Source organism: Thamnophis sirtalis, unplaced genomic scaffold, assembly GCF_051295495.1.
Source record: "Thamnophis sirtalis isolate CommonGarterSnake01/CBP01778 unplaced genomic scaffold, rThaSir2_p1.2 scaffold_8, whole genome shotgun sequence".
NCBI lineage: Eukaryota > Metazoa > Chordata > Lepidosauria > Squamata > Natricidae > Thamnophis > Thamnophis sirtalis.
The window spans coordinates 63,623,661-63,645,375 of NW_028261388.1; the positions used below are offsets into that span (position 1 = coordinate 63,623,661).

General features: G+C 39.7%; 1 protein-coding gene across 1 annotated transcript in view; it reads left to right on the forward strand.

Moving 5' to 3' along the window:
- Positions 1-21,715, forward strand: part of CFAP47 (cilia and flagella associated protein 47) — a 583,307-nt gene that overhangs the window by 560,850 nt on the left and 742 nt on the right. Inside the window, exon 63 of the mRNA XM_087721802.1 lies at positions 18,527-18,695. Within this exon, the coding sequence (XP_087577928.1) occupies positions 18,527-18,695 (169 nt within the window). The remainder of the gene's footprint in view (positions 1-18,526; positions 18,696-21,715) is intronic.

Below are 21,715 nucleotides of genomic sequence, written 5' to 3' on the forward strand. Positions count from 1 at the left end.
CAAGTATTTCCTGGAGCTCTATGGTACTTGGTCATTTTTCCTTATAAAATGAGGTAAAAGGGGCGGCGGGGGGTCCGTTTTCTTGCTTTAATGTTTTAATATCTTCAATGAAAGTACTGAGACAGAGAGAGGGTTTAGACAGTGTGTCTTCTGTCTTGCCCCGGTTAGGATTTCTTAAGCAAATCCACTGGGCTTTCAACATGAAGCCAGAAAATCGGGACTTTTTAAAAACGCCCCGGGACATGGCACAAATTGTTAGAAATCATGACTGTCCTGCTGAAATCGGGACATCTGGTCACCTTATATATATATATACCATATTTTGATTACTTCCTTATTAAAATTATTTATCAACAACAGGATATCTTTATAATATACACTTAGAGTTATACATTATATCACCAATCCTTTATCAAATGTACATAGATTCATTATTATCCTTATCCTTCATTTTAAAACAAAAAATTCTAAATTATTCAATACATGAATACATACACACACACACACACACACACACACACACACATATATTCAGTCTTTCATTGTATTGTTATTAATCTATTTAACAACATAATTGTATTATCACTTATCTCCTTCAATTAAAACATAAGTAAAACATTTTTCATTTCCAGGTTTTTTTTCTAGCCACCGATAAAACAAATCCCATATCCCTATAAAATTGCTCGTCTTCTTGTTCTCTAATTTCAAATGTCAATTTGCTCATTTCAGCACACTCCATTATTTTTCAAATAACTTCTTCCTGTTTTGGTATTGTTTCATTTTTCCAGTTTTTTGCAAACATGATTCTAGTTGCTCTTAAAACGTTTACAATCAAATATTTTAAGTCTTTGTTATAGATTTCTGGTATGATTCCCAGTAAAAAAAATCTCTGGTTTAAGATCTATGTGTTTATATATCATTTTCTCCAACCACGTGTGAATTTTAGTCCAGTATCGTTTGGCTTCAGAACAAGTCCACCACATGTGGTAATATGAGCCCAGTGTCTGATGACATTTCCAGCACTTTTCTGATTTATTCTAGGACATTCTTGCAATTCTTGTTGGGGGTAGATGCCACCTGTAAAACATCTTATACAATTTTTCTCTATATGCAGTTGACATTGTCATTTTATAATTTTGAGACCACAATTTCTGCCATTTCTCTAAAACAATCCCATGCCCAACGTTTTTCCCCAAGCTATCATGGTTTCTTTAACTTGTTCCTCTTGTAATTTAACCTCTAATAAATATCCATATAATTTTTAATTACTTTTTCATCAGTACCTTTTAAAATTTTAGCTAACTCAGTCATTTTGTTGTAAAGACCTTTTGATTTTCTATCTTCATTATATCTAGTTTGTATCTGTACATATGAGTACCAATTCATTTCTATTCCTTCTTGTTTCAACTCTTGAATAGATTTGAGTTCACCCTCTGCATTCAGTATTTCAACATATCAAACTGTTTGTTCCTTTTTATATATTATTGGGTATGAAAATGCTTTAATCGTTGATATCCAGACTGGAGTTTTTAAGTAGTGTAATCTTTTAACCTTTTCCCAATTTAATAGCAAAGCCTTCCTTATATAATTTCTTCTAAAATAACCATGTGCTTTAGTTCCCTTATTCCATAAAAAAGCATGCCATCCCAACAGTAAATCATGACCAATAATTCAGAGTTTTTTAGTGTTATCCACTCCTTAATCCACATCAGGTTTGTTGCTTGATAATATAACTCCCAGTCAGGTAAGCCCAATCCTCCTCTTGTTCTAGCATCTTGTAACAATTTGAGTTTTATTCTTGCTTTTTTCCCTTGCCAAGTAAACTTCAAAACTATTTTATTTAGATCTTCAAAAAAGTTCTTGCCCAATCTGATTGGGATTGTCTGGAACAGGTATAAGATTCTGGGTAAAATGTTAAGAAATTCTTCCTATCATTGATAGTTGTAGGTTTTTCCATTTCATCAAGTCAGTCGCAATTTGTTGTTTTAGTCTAGTATAATTGTCCTCCTTGAGACTGCTACATCTAGCTGATAAGTATATCCCCAAATATTTAACCTTGCTTGTGATTTGAATCTGCAAAGCTTCTGCCAACTCTTCCTTTTGTCTTAATGGTATGTTCTTTGTCAAAATCTTTGTTTTGTCTTTATTTATTTTCAAACCTCTGGATCTCTCTGGAACTTGGAGGAAGGGAGGTTGGCTCTTCCGGAGCTCATAATCTAAACTCTGTGTTTGCGCAATTTTAATCGGGTATGTTGAGTGTATGGGATTGAATGTGTTAGTATGAAAGACCCACTTTTAGTATTATTACTGCTGTATTTTTTTTCTGTGTTTTTAACTATATTGTGGGGACTGTTTGCGTGAGTGTCTGAGTATGTCTGATTCGGAGGACCTGGCGGGGCATGCGGGGGTCATTGGGGTGGTTGGGGGAATTACACCCACGGGAGAGAGTCGGAGCATTGCGGTCATAACAGGGAGAGGCAGATACGGCGGGGACTTTAGGGCTGGCCATTACCGGGGAAGGAGGGTTCGCTATATCGCAGAGATCCCTCCTTCCGGCCCTATGAGTCCCACTCCAAGGTCAGATGGCGTGAGCAATCAGGACCCTGGTCTCAGGCTGCTGTCGCTAAATGCCAGGTCTGTTATTCATAAGGCTCCCCTCGTCCGGGACTTGATTGTAGACGAGGGGGCAGACCTGGCATGTATTACTGAGACATGGCTGGGCACGGAGGGAGGAGTCCCCCTCGTAGAGATGTGCCCAGACGGATTTCAGGTGCTTCATCAGCCGAGAGCCCAGGGAAGGGGTGGCGGTGTGGCTATTGTAGTCCGGGAGTCTTTAGCACCTCATAGGATCCCTGCTCCGGAGCTTGCCGGGTGTGAGTCCCTACTAGTGAAGTTGGACCTCAAGGGTCAAGTGGGTCTGCTGCTAACGTACCTGCCTCCCAACTGCGTTACAGCAGCCCTCCCCTCCCTCCTCGAGTCAGTAGCCGAGCTAGCAATTGAGTTCCCTAGGCTAATGGTTCTGGGGGACTTCAATTTGCCTTCGCTCGGTGAACACTCTGATGGAGCGCAGGAGTTCATGGCTTCCATGACAGCCATGGGCTTGACCCAGGTAATCCGAGGCCCTACCCACTCAGCGGGGCACACACTCGACCTCGTATTCCTCTCTGAGCAGTGGAGTTATGATCTTGGTCTGAGGGGAAATGAGACCATTCCCCTGTCGTGGTCAGACCACTACCTACTGAGGCTAGACCTCCGGAGGCCAAACCCCCACTGTAGGGAGGAGGAACCGACCAGGTGGTTCCGCCCCAGGCGACTTATGGACCCTGTTAGGTTCCAGACGGAGCTTGGGGTTATTCCAGATGCTCTCGCCCACAGTTCGGCGGAGACTTTTGCTGCGGCCTGGCACTCGGCAGCATCAGGGTCTCTCGACCGGATTGCGCCACTACGGCCCCTCCGGGTCAGCGGCTCACAGAGGCCTCCTTGGTTCACCGAGGAGCTCCGGGAGATAAAGCGCCGGAGGAGACGCCTAGAGCATCTGTGGAGATCTGATAGGTCCGAGTCGAACCGAGCACTGTTGACAGCTTGCACCAAGGAGTACATTCGAGCATTAAGAACAGCTAAAAGATCACACATTGCCTCCTTGGTAGCGTCCGCCGAGTCCCGCCCAGCCGCCCTGTTTAGGATAACCCGCTCCCTCCTAAATAGGAGGGAGACGGGGAACCCCCTACAGGGTAAGGCTGAGGAGTATGTTCAGTTCTTGGCGGACAAAGTTGCTTGGTTTCGATCGGACCTGGACTCCACTCTTGCAGATCCAGCCGAGACACAAGGGAATGACTTGGCAAACCATCTCTGGGTTGAGTTTCAGGATGTTGCCTCCGGGGATGTGGACAAGGCTATGCGAGCTGTGAGCGCCTCCACCTGTATACTGGACCCGTGTCCCTCTTGGCTGGTTGCCAACAGCAGAGAGGTGACACGAGGCTGGATCCAGGCGGTTGTTACCGCCTCTCTTCGGGAGGGGCACTTCCCCACCGCGCTTAAGGCGGCAGTGGTGAGGCCCCTCCTGAAGAAACCGTCTTTGGATCCAGCAGTTCTTAATAACTACCGTCCAGTCTCCAACCTCCCCTTTGTGGGGAAGGTTGTTGAGAAGGTGGTGGCCTTCCAGCTTCAGCGTACCTTGGAGGAAGCTAATTATCTTGACCCCTTCCAGTCTGGCTTCAGGCCCGGTTACAGCACAGAAACCGCTTTGGTCGCATTGACCGATGATCTCTGGAGAGCCAGAGATGGAGGCCATGTGTCCATCCTGGTTCTCCTTGACCTCTCAGCGGCTTTCGATACCATCGACCATGGTATCCTTCTGCGACGACTGCGGGAGGTGGGGGTGGGCGGCACTGTTCTACAGTGGTTCTCCTCCTACCTCTTGGACAGGTCGCAGTCGGTGTTGGTGGGGGGGGAGAGATCGTCCCCGAGGCCCCTAACCTATGGGGTGCCGCAGGGCTCGGTCTTGTCCCCCCTGCTATTCAACATATACATGAAACCGCTGGGCGAGATCATTCGGAGGCACGGGATTAAGTACCACCAATACGCGGACGATACACAGTTGTATCTGTCCACCCCGTGCCAACTCAATGAAGCGGTGGACGTGATGAACCGGGGCCTTGAGGCTGTTAAAGACTGGATGAGAGCAAACAAACTGGTGCTCAACCCAGAAAAGACCGAGTGGCTGTTGTGTTTTCCTCCCAAAAATTTGGTTAATGTTCCATCAATCAGGCTGGGGGGGCAAAATTTACACCCCTCAGACAGGGTCCGCAACTTGGGAGTCCTCCTGGACCCACAGCTGAGTTTTGACCATCATTTGTCAGCTGTGACCATGGGGGCATTTGCCCAGGTTCGCCTGGTGCGCCAGTTGCGGCCCTACCTGAACCGGGAGGCCCTCACAACAGTCACTCGAGCCCTTGTGATCTCTAGGCTGGAATACTGCAATGTGCTCTACATGGGGCTGCCCTTGAAGAGCATCCGGCGACTTCAGCTAGTCCAGAATGTGGCCGCGCGAGTGATCGTGGGCGCACCACGGTTCGCTCACATAACACTGATCCTCCGTGAGCTGCGCTGGCTACCTGTTGATCGTCGGGTGCACTTCAAGGTCCTACTTACCACCTATAAAGCGCTCCATGGTAGTGGATCTGGCTATTTGAGAGACCGCCTTCTGCCAATTACCTCCCTGTGTCCCATCAGATCGCACAGGGTAGGCCTCCTCCGAATTCCATCCGCCAGTCAGTGCCGACTGGCGACTACGCGGAGGAGAGCCTTCTCAGTTGCAGCTCCGACGCTATGGAACAATCTCCCCGTGGAGATCCGCACCCTCACCACCGTCCAGGCCTTCCGCACAGCCCTCAAGATCTGGCTATCCCGTCAGGCCTGGGGATAGGATTTTACTCTCTCCCCGCCCGAATGTTGAGTGAATGTTGTGTTTTACGGTTAATTTTTTTCTTTTTACTCACGTTTTTCTTTTATGTCTTGTCTTGCACTCCCTTCCCTCATTATTGTAAGCCACCCTGAGTCCCCTCAGGGAAAAGGGCGGCCTATAAATGTTCAATAAAAAAAAACAAAAAAACCTGCTACTTTTCCGTACTCCTCTATCCTTTCTAACAATTTGGGTGCTGTCTCTAGTGGCTCTTCAAGAATAAAAACCAAATCATGTGCAAACGCTTGTAGTTTGTATTCTTCTTTTTTAATTTTCATTCCTTTTATTTCTTCTTCTCTAATCTTTCTATTTAAAACTTCTAATGTTGAGACAAAAAGTAGCAGTGATAATGGGCAACCTTGTCTTGTACCTCTCTTTATTTCAATAGAATCTGTCAATTCTCCATTTACCATTATCTTTGCTGTTTGTTTATGACAGTGTTTTTCAACCACTGTGCCGCGGCACACTAGTGTGCCGTGACATAGTGTAAGGTGTGCCGTGGGAAAAACACCTGCCTATAGTCAATATAGGCACAGAGTTACATTTTTTTAACATTTTCTAATGGTGGTGTGCCTCGTGATTTTTTTCATGAAAAAAGTGTGCCTTTGCACAAAAAAGGTTGAAAAACACTGGTTTATGATATACCATTTGTATGGTTTGGATACATTTCTTACCAAAATCCATCTGTTCCAATTGTAAAAAACATAAATTGCCAATTCACGTTGTCAAAAGCCTTCTGTGCATCAAGAAACATCAAGGCCATTTGTTTTTCGGGATGGGCCTCATAGTATTCCAAAGTATTCAAAATCATTCTCATATTGTCTTTAATTTGTCTCTTTGGTAAAAAATAACATTTTGATCAGAGTGGATAAAGCTATTTAAGTACTTTTTGAGTCTCTCTGCTAATATAGATGCAAATAGCTTGTAATCTGAATTTAATAAAGAGATTGGTCTATAGTTCTTGGTTTGTGTTAAATCAATCTCCTCTTTAGGTAGCAATGCAATGTATGCTTCTGACCATGATTTAGTTATTCCGCTCTCAGATATCACTTCATTCATAAATTCTAAGAGTGGGAGAGACAAGATTTCTTCAAATGTTTTATAGAATTCCACTGGTAGTCCATCCGGACCTGGGGTTTTTCCATTATTTTGTTTTTTAAGTGCTTCCATTAGCTCCATCATTGTTATTTTACTTTCCAATATTGTTCTAGTTTTGTCTGATATCTGGGGAAGATTAGCATCCTATAGATACTTTTTAATTCCTCCCTCTTCCATTTTCTCTTGTTCATACAGCTTAACATAGTAGTCTTGTATAATTATCTTTTTCTTAGCGTTTCCATACTGAATTTATCCTTGCTCATTTCTTAATTGGAATATTTTCTTTGCTTCTCTCTCTTTTTTCAGTTTATATGCCAACCATCTGCCTGGTTTATTTGCATTTTCAAAATAATTCTGTTTAGTGCCTCTAATTTTTTATGCCAGTTCTTCCTTTTCCAGTAGATCCATTTTATGTTTGATTGTATCCATTTTTATTTTAACATCTTTTTTGTGGCAATCTCTGTAACTCTTTTTCAAGTATTTTATAATCATTGTCTATGGCTTTATACATTTGTCTTTTCTTTGAATATCTCTTCCTTGTGTAGTCTATTATCAGACCTCTAATAACAGCCGTCATTGTATCCCAAAGATTCGGCATTGATGTATCTTCTTTTCTATTTTCTTTAAAGAAAAAGGCCAATTCTTTTTCCATTTTCTGTACAAAGTCTTTTTCTTTCAATATGATATTATTTAGTGTCCATCTAGATCTTGTCCTTTGGCCTTTCCATTTAATTGTAATTGGGTTATGGTCTGCCCAAGTGCTTGTTTCAATCTCAATTTCTTGTACATTGCAAATCAATTCTGTTGAGGCCCATATCATATCAATTCTGGAAAATGATGAATGTCTATTTGAATAAAAAGTATATTGTTCTTTTGTAGTATTTCTTTCTCTCCATATATCTTTTAAATTTATTTCATCTATCATCCTGAAGAAGGATTTCGGAAGCAGTTTTCTATTTAACTTTGTTGTTTTGTATGTTTTGTAGTCCATGTTCTGATTTACAATGCCATTAAAATCTCCCATCATACACATATCAACATAGTCCAAATCCAAGATTTTTTTGTGCAGTTTTTTATAAAATTCATCTTGCTTTTCATTAGGAGCATAGATTCCAATTAGGAGTATTTTTTTGATATTATCCATAATTTCCACCATCAAAATTCTTCGCTGGAATATTAGCTTTAATATAGAAGATCACTCCTCTTTTCTTACAATTCGCCAGTGTAGTAAACATTTTCCCAAGCTTTGGTTGTGTTAGTAGGTGTTCATGTCTCTTTTGAATATGTACTTCTTATAGGCAGATTATGTAAAGTATTAGCTTTTCTAATTTGTGAAATATTTTCTTTCTTTTAATTGCTGAGTTAAGTCCTTAAAATATTGATTGTGACCATTTTTCCCTCCATATTTATACTTTATATACAGGATTTATAGCTCTAGTTGATCTGGGTTCTCGTTGTTCTCTGAGATTTACACCACCAACCACACCTTTTTTATCAATTCTGCCTACGGCTCCTTCTACTTTTTCAATCTCAATTATGGGTGTAGCATCCCACCATCCAGTGCGATCCCACAGAGTTGGCCTCCTCAGGGTGCTGTTGTCCTGACAGTGTCAGCTAGCAACCCCCAGGTGGGGAGAGCCTTCTCTGTGGAGCGCCTTCCCTCTGGAATGAGCTGCCCCCAGAGCTTTGCATAATCCCCGACCTCCGGTCCTTTCGACATGCCCTAAAAAGTTGGATTTTCCAGCAAGCTGGCCTGGCCTGAATAGAATAAAATATAGGATTAATTTGGTTGTTAATTTTAATTTAATTTTTAAAATTTTATTGTAAATATCAATTGAGGTTTTTTTGGATACTTTATTTAATGTCCCTTTTAATTTTTGTAATATGTGTTTTCTTTTATGTTGTATGCCACCCTGAGTCCTTGGGAGAAGGATGGCATATAAATCCAATAAACCTAAACCTAAACTCCTCAACCTTCTTCTCTTCTTGTTGAACCTTTTCTTCAATTTTTTGGACTCTGTCTCCGTATTTCATCATCCAGTTTTGCATATCTTCCATTTTCCCTTCCATTTTAGCAACTTTTTGTTCCATGCTTTGTTTTTATTGCTCTATGGTTTCAATTCTTTTTTCTATATTCTCAGTCTTCTTTACAATGGTGTCTAACTTTTCATCCTTGCTATCAGCTCCTGCTTGTAATTTCTGTATCACTTGCATGATTACCTCTAAAGTTACTCACTTCTTTTCTTGTTGAAGCATCCACTGTATTAATCTTTGTCCTCCTGCAGGTGAAGAGGCAGAGGTGTGGTTTTTCTACTCATTTTCTAATTTTTTTCTTTTATATTCTAGTCCAATTAATATCACAAAAATTTAAACATCAACTTATGAAGATAAGAGATTATAAATAAAGTGAGAGGAGAGAAAAAAGGAGGAAAGAGGAAAAAGTGAAAATCTCTCACTTAAAAAGAAAAGTAAAGGAATAAAAAAGAGAAAGGAAAGAGAGAGGAGAAAAAAAAGTCTTCAATCCAATTTACTAAATTTTAAGGCAAGCCATCCATTTGTGTCCAATATCTTCAAAAGAAAAAGAGAGCAAAAAAAATCAGGAATCAATACTTCAAAGCCTCAAAAAAAAAAAAGGGAGTCAAAAGCCAAGAAAAAAAATCACCACCTCCCCAGCAAGATAATATAAGAATAGTATAAGAACTGCCACAAAGCTAGAAAAATTAAATTTTATCTTTTTTATCTTTTTTTAAAGATAAAAGTCTTTCCAAGGTCACTCTGAGATTTCCCTTAGCACTTCTGTTTAGTCCAAAGTAAGTTTCCAGACACTGAAACTTCCACAGGAAACAGCTGTGAAAACAATTGTATTCCTGCCCCTTTCAGTCCTTAACCAAATAACTTTCTTTTTTTATATATAAAATACTTTTTATTTTCCATTTTCATATCATATAAACACATGTATACTATTACATAGCCAATATCATATTGGATTAATTAATAATTACATCAGTTCATCTTGCCATCAACTCCCGGGGGAAAAAAAACTAAAAAAGATAAAAACCAATTATTAGCTCTTCTGCTCTCCATACACCACTTTCTCCTGCCTCTCTCCTCCCCCTCCTTACCTCCTTACCTCCTTACTTCCCTCCATCATCCTTTTCTACTCTACTTCCCCTTCCTTTCCCCTTCTCATCTCTTCTCATTCCACTCCTCCTTATTCTCCTCATCTTCCCCCCTTACGCTCTCTCCTATCCCTCTCTTCCTATCTTTCTTCTCTCCTCTGCTTCCCACTCTTCCTCTCATTCACTTGGTGTATTTCAGCTTCTGAGCAAACTCCATTCTGTGTTGATGGTATTTATACTTCCATATCCATATACTTAACATATTTTAGTTTTAAAGAAAAAATAAGAGAAGACAGTATACATGTGCAATCATATTACTTTAAAATCTAACACCCCTCGTCAAGCCTAATATACTTCCCCCCTCCCCCCTCCCTCCAAATCCCCCCAACCTTCCCTCCCCTGACTTCCCAGAACCCATACACGGTATAAATCTTTAACAAAAACAGTCTAAAATATATTTGAAAAAAGAGTAGGAAATTGATAACATCTTTAAATTGAACTTAGCTCCTCCTTGCTAGGCTAACTTTAAACAATTTATATCATTCCTGATCTTAATCATAAGCTATCTGGAATTTCGTAGTGCCATATTTATTTTACGTATAATCAATCCATTTTTTCCAGTCTCATTTATATCTCTCATTTGAGTAGTCCTTAAGATATGCAGATATTTTAGCCATCTCGGCTAAATTTGTGACTTTCAATGTCCATTCTTAAATAGTAGGCAAGTCTTCCTTCTTCCAGTATTGCGCCACTAACAATCTAGCTGCAGTTATTAAGTGCAAAATTAATCTCTATCGCTGTACAATCAGTAATTATACCTAACAGAAATAACTGAGGGGTAAACTTTATCCTTTTTTTAAGAACATTTTGCATAATCCACCATATTTTTATCCAGAATGCCTTAACTTTTTTGCAAGTCCACCATTTATGAAAACATGTAGCATCCAGAGAATCAAATCTCCAGCATTTGGGTTGTAAGTTCGGATACATAAAAGACAACTTTTTAGGATCTAAATGCCATCTATAAAACATCTTGTAAAAGTTTTCTCTCAAGTTTTGGGCTTGTGTAAATTTTACATTTTTTACCCAAATCCTTTCCCATGTATCCAGCATTATTGGTTCTTCAATATTTTGAGCCCACTTTATCATACAGTCTTTAACTAATTCTGTTTCGGAGTCCATCTGTATTAATACATTATATAATCTCTTTATATGCATTAAACTTTGATCTCTTATTTGTTTAAGTAAATTATCCTCGACTTGCATAAAACCAATTTTTTGATCTGTTTTCCACCTGGCCTGTAGCTGCCCATACTGGAACCATGTTTGGATTACCTTTTCCTCTTTTAATTCATCCAAGGATTTTAGTTGTAATACACCCCTTTCTTGGGTAAGAAGCTGTCTGTAAGTAATTATATCCTGTTTTTGTACTATGTTCATATTTTCTATTGCATGTCTAGGAATTGCCCACATGGGTATCTTATCATTTAATTTGTATTGATATTTTTTCCAGACCCGCAGTAGAGCATTCCTTAAAATATGACTTTTAAAATTCTTATCCACTTTTTTGTTATATAGCAGTTAAGCATGCCAACCATATACCAGATCATGCCCCTCGATATTAAGTATTCTATCATTTGTTAAATTAATCCAATCACTAATTACAGATAAAACTACTGCATCATAATATAATTTTAAATTGGGTAATTTCAAACCTCCCCTCTCATGCACATCTTGCATTATTTTTAGTTTTACTCTCGGCTTCTTCCCTGCCCATACAAATTTATTAATACCCTTCTGCCATTCTAACAGGTTCACATCTTTTTAAAGTATTTGGTAGCATTTGGAAAAGAAATAAAAATTTAGGTAAAATGTTCATTTTCACTGCTGCTATTCTCCCCAGCAAGGATAACTGTAACTTCTCCCATTTTTTCATCTCTGTCTGTATACTACGCCAAAGTGGTTCATAATTATACTTATATAGCTTCCCATTTGAGCTTGAAATATGAACACCTAAATATTTGACCTTTTTAACTATTTCACATCATATCATTCCTTCTAGTTCTTCCTTTTGTTTAGTATTCATATTTGTAGCTAATATCTTTGTTTTCCCTAAATTTATTTTAAAGCCAGACACTTGACCATATTGATTAATCGTATTCATTAAAACCATACTGGATTCCTGCGGTTGTTCCAATATTATGACCAAATCATCCGCAAAAGCGCGGACTCTATATTCTTGCTGCCTAATCTTGATCCCTTTCAAACCATCCAAGCCCCGTATTTTATTCAACAATACTTCCAAAGTTATAATAAACAATAATGGGGACAAAGGACAGTCCTGTCTTGTACCTTTTCCAATTTGAAAAGAGTCTGTTAAACTTCCATTGACTATGATTTGTGCTGTTTGCTGTTGGTATATTGCTTTAATTGACTGTAAAAAATTATCTCCTATCTGCATTTTTTGCAGTATCTTCAGCAGAAATTGCCAGTTAACTCGATCAAAGGCCTTCTCAGCATCCAAAAATATAAACGCAGCAGGGATCTGGTTGTTCTTTCCCAAATATTCTAATGCATTAATAATTAATCTGACATTACTTTTCATCTGTCTCCCCTGTATAAAACCTGTTTGGTTCGTGTGTATCAATTGTTGAATGACCAACATTAACCTATTTGCTAATATTTTAGTAAAAATTTTATAATCTACATTCAGTAATGAAATAGGTCTATAATTTTTGGGTTGAGTAGTATCTTGATCTTCTTTGGGTATCAAAGATATAAACACTGTCTTCCAAGATGGAGGGACTTTACCTTCCGTTTGAATCATATTAAATAATTCTCTAAGAGGTTCTACCATTTCTAACTGTAAGTTTTTATAGTAAACCGCTGTCAAGCCATCTGTACCTGGTGCTTTCCCTGACTTTAATTGCTTAATTACCTGCAGGATTTCCCCCAAGGTTATTGGTTGATTCAATTTTTGCCTGTGTTCTTCTCTAACTGAAGGTATTTTCTCTTTGTCTAAATATTTGTCTATGTCTAAACCATTAATTTTATCCCCTTTATACAGTTCTGTAAAAAATTCCCAGAAAGCCTTTTGAATCTCTTCCTGTTGAAACACCTCCTTCCCTCTGTAAATCAGTTTAGATATATTTCGAGTTTTCCTTTTTTTCCTAATCTGATAAGCTAACCATCTGCCAGGTTTGTTTGCATTACAAAAAGTATTGTGTTTTGCATATAATAAATTAGTAGCTACCTGGTCAGAGATCAACATGTCAAATTGAGATTTTAATATGTTAATAGTTTCCTTAACCTTTGTATCGTCTGGGTTCATTGTTAACTCCAGCTCTTTTCTCTTAATTTCCTCTTCCAGTTCTGTTCGTTTTAACCCTTGCTTATTTCTATGTGTTTTATTTATATTCATCAAAACTCCTCTCATATACGCTTTGCTTGCATCCCATACAAATTCCATAGATGTACCCTTATTCATATTCAAAACAAAATATTCAGATAGTAATTTTTTACAATCATTAATATACTTTTCATATCTAAATAAGTTTTCATTCAATCTCCAAGACCTTCTTGCCTGCACTACCCTTCCCAACTCCATCCAAACTGGGTTATGGTCCGAAAGGACCCTAGCCGCAATCTTTGTTTTCTTGACCCTAGAAAGCAAATCATTAGTGGTTAGAATAAAATCAATCCTTGAAAGGGATTGATGCCTGTCCGAGAAGAAAGTGAAGTCATATTCCTCTGCATTTCTTTCTCGCCAAATATCTCTCAATTCAAAATCATCCATAATGTCAAAGAAAGATTTGGGTAACTTTGCTCGCATCTTGGTATTTAGGTGGGAAATCTTCTTATCTCTCTTAGTGTCTATCACTCCATTCCAGTCACCCAATAGTATACAGGAAGTATAGTCCCACTGTACTAATTTAGCATGAAGATTTCTATAGAATCTATCTTGCTGTTGATTGGGAGCATAAATTCCCCAAAGTAATGTCTTTTTCCCTTCTAAGATTAAGTCTAAAGCAATATATCTTCCGAAGGGATCTGCTTCTATTAATTCAGCTTTCATATCTTTTCTTAAGTATACAACTATACCATTCTTCTTTTCCATAGCAGAAGCTGCAAAATGTTGACCAAGTTTTGAGTTGATCAAATATTTTTGATCAGTTGACTTGATATGAGTTTCTTGCAAACAAATTACATCGTTCTTAAACTGTTTGAGATAATGAAATATTTTCTTCCTCTTCTGTGGAGAATTCAGTCCGTTGACATTCCATGTTAAAATCTTAGTTGTCATCTTTGGTTGGTTGAAGCATATTTAGAGCTTCCTGCATGGCCTGTTTAACCTTAGGTATAGTTCCTCCCACTGCTTCCAGATTTGTTATTGTAGTTAGCAATAGCAATAGCAATAGCAGTAGACTTATATACCGCTTCATAGGCCTATCAGGCCTCTCTAAGCGGTTTACAGAGAGTCAGCATATTGCCCCCAACAATCTGGGTCCTCATTTTACCCACCTCGGAAGGATGGAAGGCTGAGTCAACCCTGAGCCGGTGAGATTTGAACCGCTGACCTGCTGATCTAGCAGTAGCCTGCAGTGCTGCTCTTTAACCACTGCGCCACCTTGGCTCAGTTCCTTGATCGATGGCCGATGATTGTTGATGCTGTTGCTTTTTAGCTTGTTTCTCCATACGTCTAGTAGTCATGCGGCTAGGTCTTGGTTCCATAGCACCTTGCACTTCTAGGGAAGAGAGATGCTCCATCTTGTCTGGTGGTTGTGTAGTTTGCTGTCTATCCTGTCCTTCTTGTGGTCTTTCTCTAGGTCCAGATGGTGCAGGGTGTCCGGCCTTCAATATATTATAATAAAAATCTCGGGCTTTCCATACAGAGTTGAGGCGGTACCTTTGCTTATCAAATGTAAATATGATGCCAAATGGTGCATCCCATCTATACTGTATCTGACGATTTCTGAGTTCTTCGACCAAAAAAGCGTAGTCTCTCCTGGCTCTTAACATTTGAGGTGGTATCTCTTTCAAAACAGCCAGGTCTTGGCCGCCAATTTGAAGCTTAGTGTTATAAGACGCTTGCAGTACCATATTTCTAAGCTCTCTTGTAGTAAAATATATAACGATGTCTCGAGGAAGCTGCTTCTGCTTTGCCAGCCAGGAGTTAACGCGGTAAGCTTTGTCAATTTGCCAGTCTAGGTTGGTCCCTGGTCTTCCCATCAGGCGGTCAAAAGCTTCCGATAGGATCTGTTTCAGGTTCTCCTGTTTCTCCTCACGCAGCCCCCTTACTCTTAATGCGAACTCCATTTGTCGGTACTGTATCATAATAATTTCTTTTTCAGCATTTTCCACTTTTTGTTCCACCACCTCTGTTTTCAATGTCAAGTTAGCATTGGCATCATTAAGAACCTCTAGAGTATCTTCCATTCCAGAAATATGTTCTGTTAATACAGTTACAAGTCTCAGCATGTCGTCTCTAATTTTACCAACCTTAGCATCAAATTTCTCATACAGCTCCTGTTTAAGTCCTTTTATTTCACTTTTAATTTCTTCTTTCATTTCTTTTATTTCCTCTTTTCTCTCCTGCTTTACCACCTCTCTATTACCTCTAAACTTATCTTCCATTTTAATTGTCTGTGCATTAAGAGCCTCGCTTAGATTACTCAGGAAAAATTCTTTCGTTAACACATCCCCAGCAGGGGGCGTAGGAAGTGGAGGCTGCAGCTTTGTGCCAGGCACTGAGGATGTGCCCCTGGAAGTAGAGGGTGACGACTTCAAGTTAATATTTGGTTTTGAGGCCATTTCAAAATTTATCTGCCTGCAGTTAATAAAACTCTATTGCCTGAATATGCAGCTTTAAGTAAAGAGGCTGAGTTCCCCTTTTATTTTGAAGTTTAAGGCTTGGCAAAACTTTCAGTGAGTAAACATTGTAACAAGACCGTTCAGCAGATTCATCACCATTTAACTTCCAGATAAGCAAGGTTAATGAAGGAGTAAAATTCTTGTAGAAATGAAACTAATTAAAAAGCTTCTGCTGGCCTATTGTGAAACCAAAACATATGATAAGCAATCTCTTTTGTTTTGAATTCTTGTGAGGATTAACAAAAAGTGTTCGTTATTACCGGAGAAACCAGCCTGCTCGGCGCCATTTTAAAAGCCTCTAAGTAAAGAATTTTTCAGAGGACAAAAAGAAAAGAAGCTAAAATGTTGATAAACAATTATTGTCCACGCAGACGGATTCAGCTCGTGATAAGATTAAATCAAACAAAACTTTGAACAGAGTGGGGGAGACCTACTTTGTCCTCCACAAGGCAGTTTGAAGTTCCCAGCACGGACAGCCGTTCTGCCTTGGGCTAGCCCCCCTTTCCCTGCAAGCACAATAGCTGCAAAAATCGAAGAGCATTTGCCAGCAAAACAGTAGGGAATGATCCAGGAGTTCCCACCAGACAAAAATAAGCAGTAAGCAGCAAGGCTAACCAACGGCCGCAGACAGGCAGCAAAGCCGGGGAGATCAGGGTGTGAGCTGGGCTAGCTACCATGAAGTGAGGTCAATCTCCTGAAAATAAACAAGGCGAGTTAGTGGAGGGCGAAGCTCCCTCCACTGCACATGCACATGAGCATGCAGGACAAACTGGGAGGAAGGGAAATTGACCATCTGACCACCTAATGAAATCCAGCAAACAAGAGGTGCTCCTCTACAAAGTTATACCTGCAAGAAATGCCGTTGTGAGTGTACCAAGAGGAGGAATAAAAATAAAATAAACAAATAAATAAATAATCCTTCCTCACCAACCACACCAATTCCTCCACAACAAACTTACCATGCCAGGCAAACACTCTACTGCCAACCCCCCCCCCCAAAAGAAGGAGATCCTACTGATGAGCCATACGACTCCTGAATATGCTTCATCTGTACAGAAGCATTCGAGGAGGATGAGAGTTCCATGGAGTGCTCCCTATGTGACACGTATGCTCACCACAAGTATTTGGGTTAACAAACATCCCAGTTTGCCCATCATGCAAGCCTAGTCTGGACAAATTTATTGTCCTACTTGAATAGGTGGACACCATAGAAGTGTATACCTTGAAGAAAAAGAAAAAATGCAGAAAAGCAAAGGACCAATATCCTGAAATCCTATCGCAACCCAACTACCCCAGTTGCAGGAAACCACTAATCCTGTGAATAACATCTCCATCCTTGTCAAAGATTGAATGTAAATTGAAGCGTCCCAATGCAATCTTAATTGACAACAATGAATCTGATGACGCCAACGAATCTGGATGACATCAATGAATCTGACTATATCACAAAGATTTGCAACATCATCCACAGCTTCCAGGAATCAAGCATTATTCCCAAATGAAATAATCAATGTTTCCTACGACAGCCCTGAGTTCAAGAATAGTGACATCTCGGTGGCCCCACACTTCTGCAGAGTCATTTGCAAGAGTGAAACTAGCAAACACAAATTCATCTCCACAATAAACTCACTTGCCAAAAGCTGCACAAACCATAAGAAACTTCGTTCATGGCCCAACCTCTCCATATTACAACGTGCCTGTGCCTGTGAGCTCTGCTCGGAGCTTAAAAGATGCCAGGACCAAGATGAGACATACCTGTATATTGACTACCATGCTGACTGTATCAAATGCAAGACCAGCATCTTGCATCCCATCAACTTCCCTCCCAACAACCAAAACTAGGTATGCATGTCCCTAACATCCTCAAGGTCCACCCCTACAGGTCTAAGATGGGTGGGTTCCGGCAGGCATCACTTGTGTGCATGCTTGATGTGTGCTATGCGTGCATGCACAGTGCAATAAAAATAGTTCTGTGCCTGCAAAGAAGCAAAAAAGAAGATGGAACTGGAAAACCAGTTCAGGGGAGTGGCAGGCCTGGGTTGCTGCTGGTTTCAGGGATCCAGGCTGCCATACCACTATCGGTTCAGACGAACAGTTGTGTGACAATCAGCTGTGCCACACGATCATCTGAAGTTTTTTTTATTTTTTAAAGCATTTTTTACTGCTGGTTCGGGTGAATAGGTAGTTAAAATGCTTTTAAAAAAAGTTCCAATGATCGCACACAACAGCTGATTGTCACACAACTGATTGTCAGAACTTTAAAAAAAATTTTTACTACCACTTCGGGTGAATAGGTAGTAAAAATGCTTTTAAAAGTTTTTAAAAAGTTCCAATGATCGCACACAACAGCTGATTGTCACACAGCTGATCACCGGATTTTTTTTTACTTTTTTAAAGCATTTTTTACTGTCAATCTGACAATCAGCTGTGCAACAATCAGCTGTGCCATACAATTTATATTTGCTAGAAAGCAGGAAATCTGGGTGGAGATGCCAGCGTGGAAGAAGAAGATTGGACCATGTGATGGATTTGTGGGTGTGGGGACAAGATCATGAACTTTCAACTGGGTGGGAATTCTAGGTAACTTCCAGAATTGGGATTCCACAGATGTACTAAGATGTCTGACTTATTAAATTGGAACTTTAAGGATCGTTTTGCCTTGGACTCTGATTTAATTCTGCATGATACTTGGAATGCTGACACTGTGGCCATATAAATTTTCTTAAATAAATATATAAATAAAGATTTCATCATGCAAATGATATACTGCCATAATACTGTACTTCCTTTTCCAAAGCAGTCATTTATCTTACTATTCTGCAAATATTTCAGGAAAATCAGAGATGATAAAGGTGAATAACAGGATGCTAGGTGATAGTATTAATGTTTAATTGCTGATATCCTATAGCAGAACACAAATTACTTTGAATTATTGTTGCATATGCTAACTGTTGGCCAATTTATTTTTCTGTGTTAGATACCCAGAGCCTTACACAGCATACTTTCTACCAGGCAGTGATTCTGAATTCACTGTATCTCCTCAAGCTGGGGAGCTTCTTCCACTTGACACAGCAGGAACCTGCATTACTGTTGGATTCAAGCCCAGTATGTACAGCAAAAACCACAAAGCCACTCTGGTAATACAGGTGAGCCCTAAGAATGAGATTCTTGATTACCACACTTCTTGATTACCACAAGACAATATTTCTATAGCTAAATTTTCATGCTTTTCTATACAAAAGCAACTGAGAAAAGTTTTATTTCCTAATAAATTAGGAAAATATCGTAATTATATTCAATTTTTGTGCTGTATTTGCAGAATTATAAATTGATAAGAAAATAAATCAGCTTATGAAATATAAACATATTGTTTTCATTGTATTACAAGAAAACCTTGATTTAATGAGCTACTGTTACTCCTACATGTTTGTTAAATTCATTCTTAGTGACTTATGTAATTTGCATTAAGGCTTTAATATACAAATAACATTTGGGTCAAATTCAATAATTTGTGTAGAGATAGTTGTCAACTTATAACTATTTGTTTAGCAACCACTTGAAGTTACAACTTTACCGAAAAATATGACTTATAACCTGTCCTCACATTTACAACTGTTGCAGCATCCAAGCAGTCATGTGATCATGATTTCCATGCTCGTCAACTGTTGCACATTTATAGTAATTTTAACATCCCACAGCCATGTGATCACTATTTGCATCTTTCCCAGCTGGTTTCCAACAAGCAAAGTAAAGAAGGAAGCATGTTGCAAATCATGGTCATATGATACCTCATTTACGACAGCACCACTTAATGACAATTTTTGTGGTTATAAGTCAAGAACTAGTTGTAATAATATTGCTCATTGCAAATTACAATGCAGACTAATGTAAATGTAAATACCGTGTCCAGACAATTTGAGATGTAATGGACATTTAAAGAGATGTCAATATGGAAATTTGCCCATTTCATCCAAAACCCTATATTAAATGGGGTATATTAAAGTGAGTTTTACTTTATTTTAACAATTACCGTAGGTATGTTCATAAGGGAATATTTGAAATCAGAGCTTCCATGCATGGCGGTTTTTTATTTTTTTTAAATTCTGTGACGGTTTTTCTTCCATATGTCTTAAACATGGAGAATGTTAGTTTAGCCTTTTTTTAAAAAAAGGTGATTCTTCTTTTGCCAGCTGTGAGATTTTATTCCCTCAGGATTCCCTCAGTTGTGTGAAACTCAGTTCTACTCATGCCTTAGGAAGAAACCAATATCATAAACTGCTTAGAAGTTATTACACACACACACACACACACACTATAAACAAATCATCCTTGAATTAGGAGAACAGAAAGGTGATTTAAGTTTTTTTTTCCCTAAAGAGGTTAAAATAGAGCCACTGTTGAAAGGATACCAATGTTTCCTTATAATTAAAGTGACATTTTAAAACTGTACATAAATTCTGGGAGGAAGAGAGTCCTGAAACTATAAATTGTTTTAGTAAATCATTTATTTTAAGTCTGAAGTATGGTTAGAACTGAATATGTCTCATTTTAAAGATGCTTATTCATGCTGTACCCTTTACTCTAGTACAACATAAGCTGTTTTTCAAATATGACTTGAGTAACATTTTGGTAATGTTGATCATAGAATTAAATTCAACTGGCTGATATTTCTTCCTATAGTCTTCTACTGGCTTTTAAAAAGTAAGCGATGAGAATGATCCATTTTCTCTGTACACTATGTAGAGTTCACATAAAATACAAATTTCAGTAATAGTTAATATTATGACCTGCTCTCTTTTTCTGAGAGCACTATTGAAGAAATTGCATTCATTTGTTGTAAACCAGAGGTGGGTTCCTACCAGTTTAGACTGGTTCAGCCGAATAGGTGTAACTTGGCGGCCTGGGTCGCTGAAACCGGCAGCAACCTAGGCCTGCCACTCCCTGGAACCAGTTGCCTTGTTGCTCGCCCAGCCCACCAGCCCCACCCAGTCACTCCTTTCCTCCCAGGCAGCTTCCCTGCCTAAGCTGCCACGTGGTCCCTGCCCTGTGCCTCAGCTGAACTGCCTCCTCCTGCCTACAGGTAAGTCTCGCTAGCCCCCCCCTGCCCTGGAGTTTGCTGTGCACCCCCTACCGTCCACACCAGGCTTGCAACCTTCCCTTCCCCCACCTCTTCCAGGATCCCCACAAGCCCCATTTTGGCTCCCAGCAGGTTTCAGGCAGGCCTACTAGGTCCAAAATAGGGTGTGGCTGGCATGGTGGAGGACACACCCATTTTGGCTGCCAGCAGGCCTCAGGCAGGCCTGCTAGGCCCAAAATAGGGCATAGGGGGTGTCAAGCAAGCCTCCCTGCAGCCCCCTGGGAGAAAAAAGGGGAGAAAGAAAGAAATCGTCACCATTTGGGGACCCCCAAGTGCATGGAGCATAGGTCTGCAAACTTGGCAAATTTAAGACTTGTGGACTTCAACTCCCAAAATTCACCTCTGCTGGCTGGAGAATTCTGGGAGTTGAAGTCCACAAATCTTAAAGTTGCCACGTTTGAAGACCTCTGCTAGCTGCTATCCTTAGTCTCAGGCTAAGCTAATCAATAGTGGAGGTCTAAGAATGCCAGATGATCAATGGACATGTTCTCAGTTTCAAAACATCTGGCTTTTTTTCCTCCTACCAAAGACCTTCTGGGGTTCTTCACAGAAAGGGAGAAAAAGGATAGGAAAGAAAGACCACAAACTTGCCACTAGATGCAGTTTCAGAGGATGCTTTGAAACAGCACAGCAATACAAGGCTGGAAATGACCTCAGAGGTCATCTAGTCCAACCCCGTGATCCAGCAGAAGACCTTATATCATCTTGGTTATTTTGATGCCTCTAACACAGAGGAGAAATCCCCAGGCATTGCCAACCTTAGTTAAAATACAACCTAGAGCAAAAACTTCATGCAGTATTAAAAAGAATAGAAAAGGGGACTGCTGTGTATTGTTTAATGGACTGCTAAATTGACAAAATGGATGGCTAAATTGGCCACACCCACCCAGTCACATGACTGTCAAGCCATGCCCAAAGAATAAGCCACACCCACAGACTTAGTAGTAAAAAATTTTGAAACCCACCACTGTTCTAAACTGTTTGCATAAAGTTGTGCAAGCTCTTAAGTAGGGCTTATTTTGGGGGGTA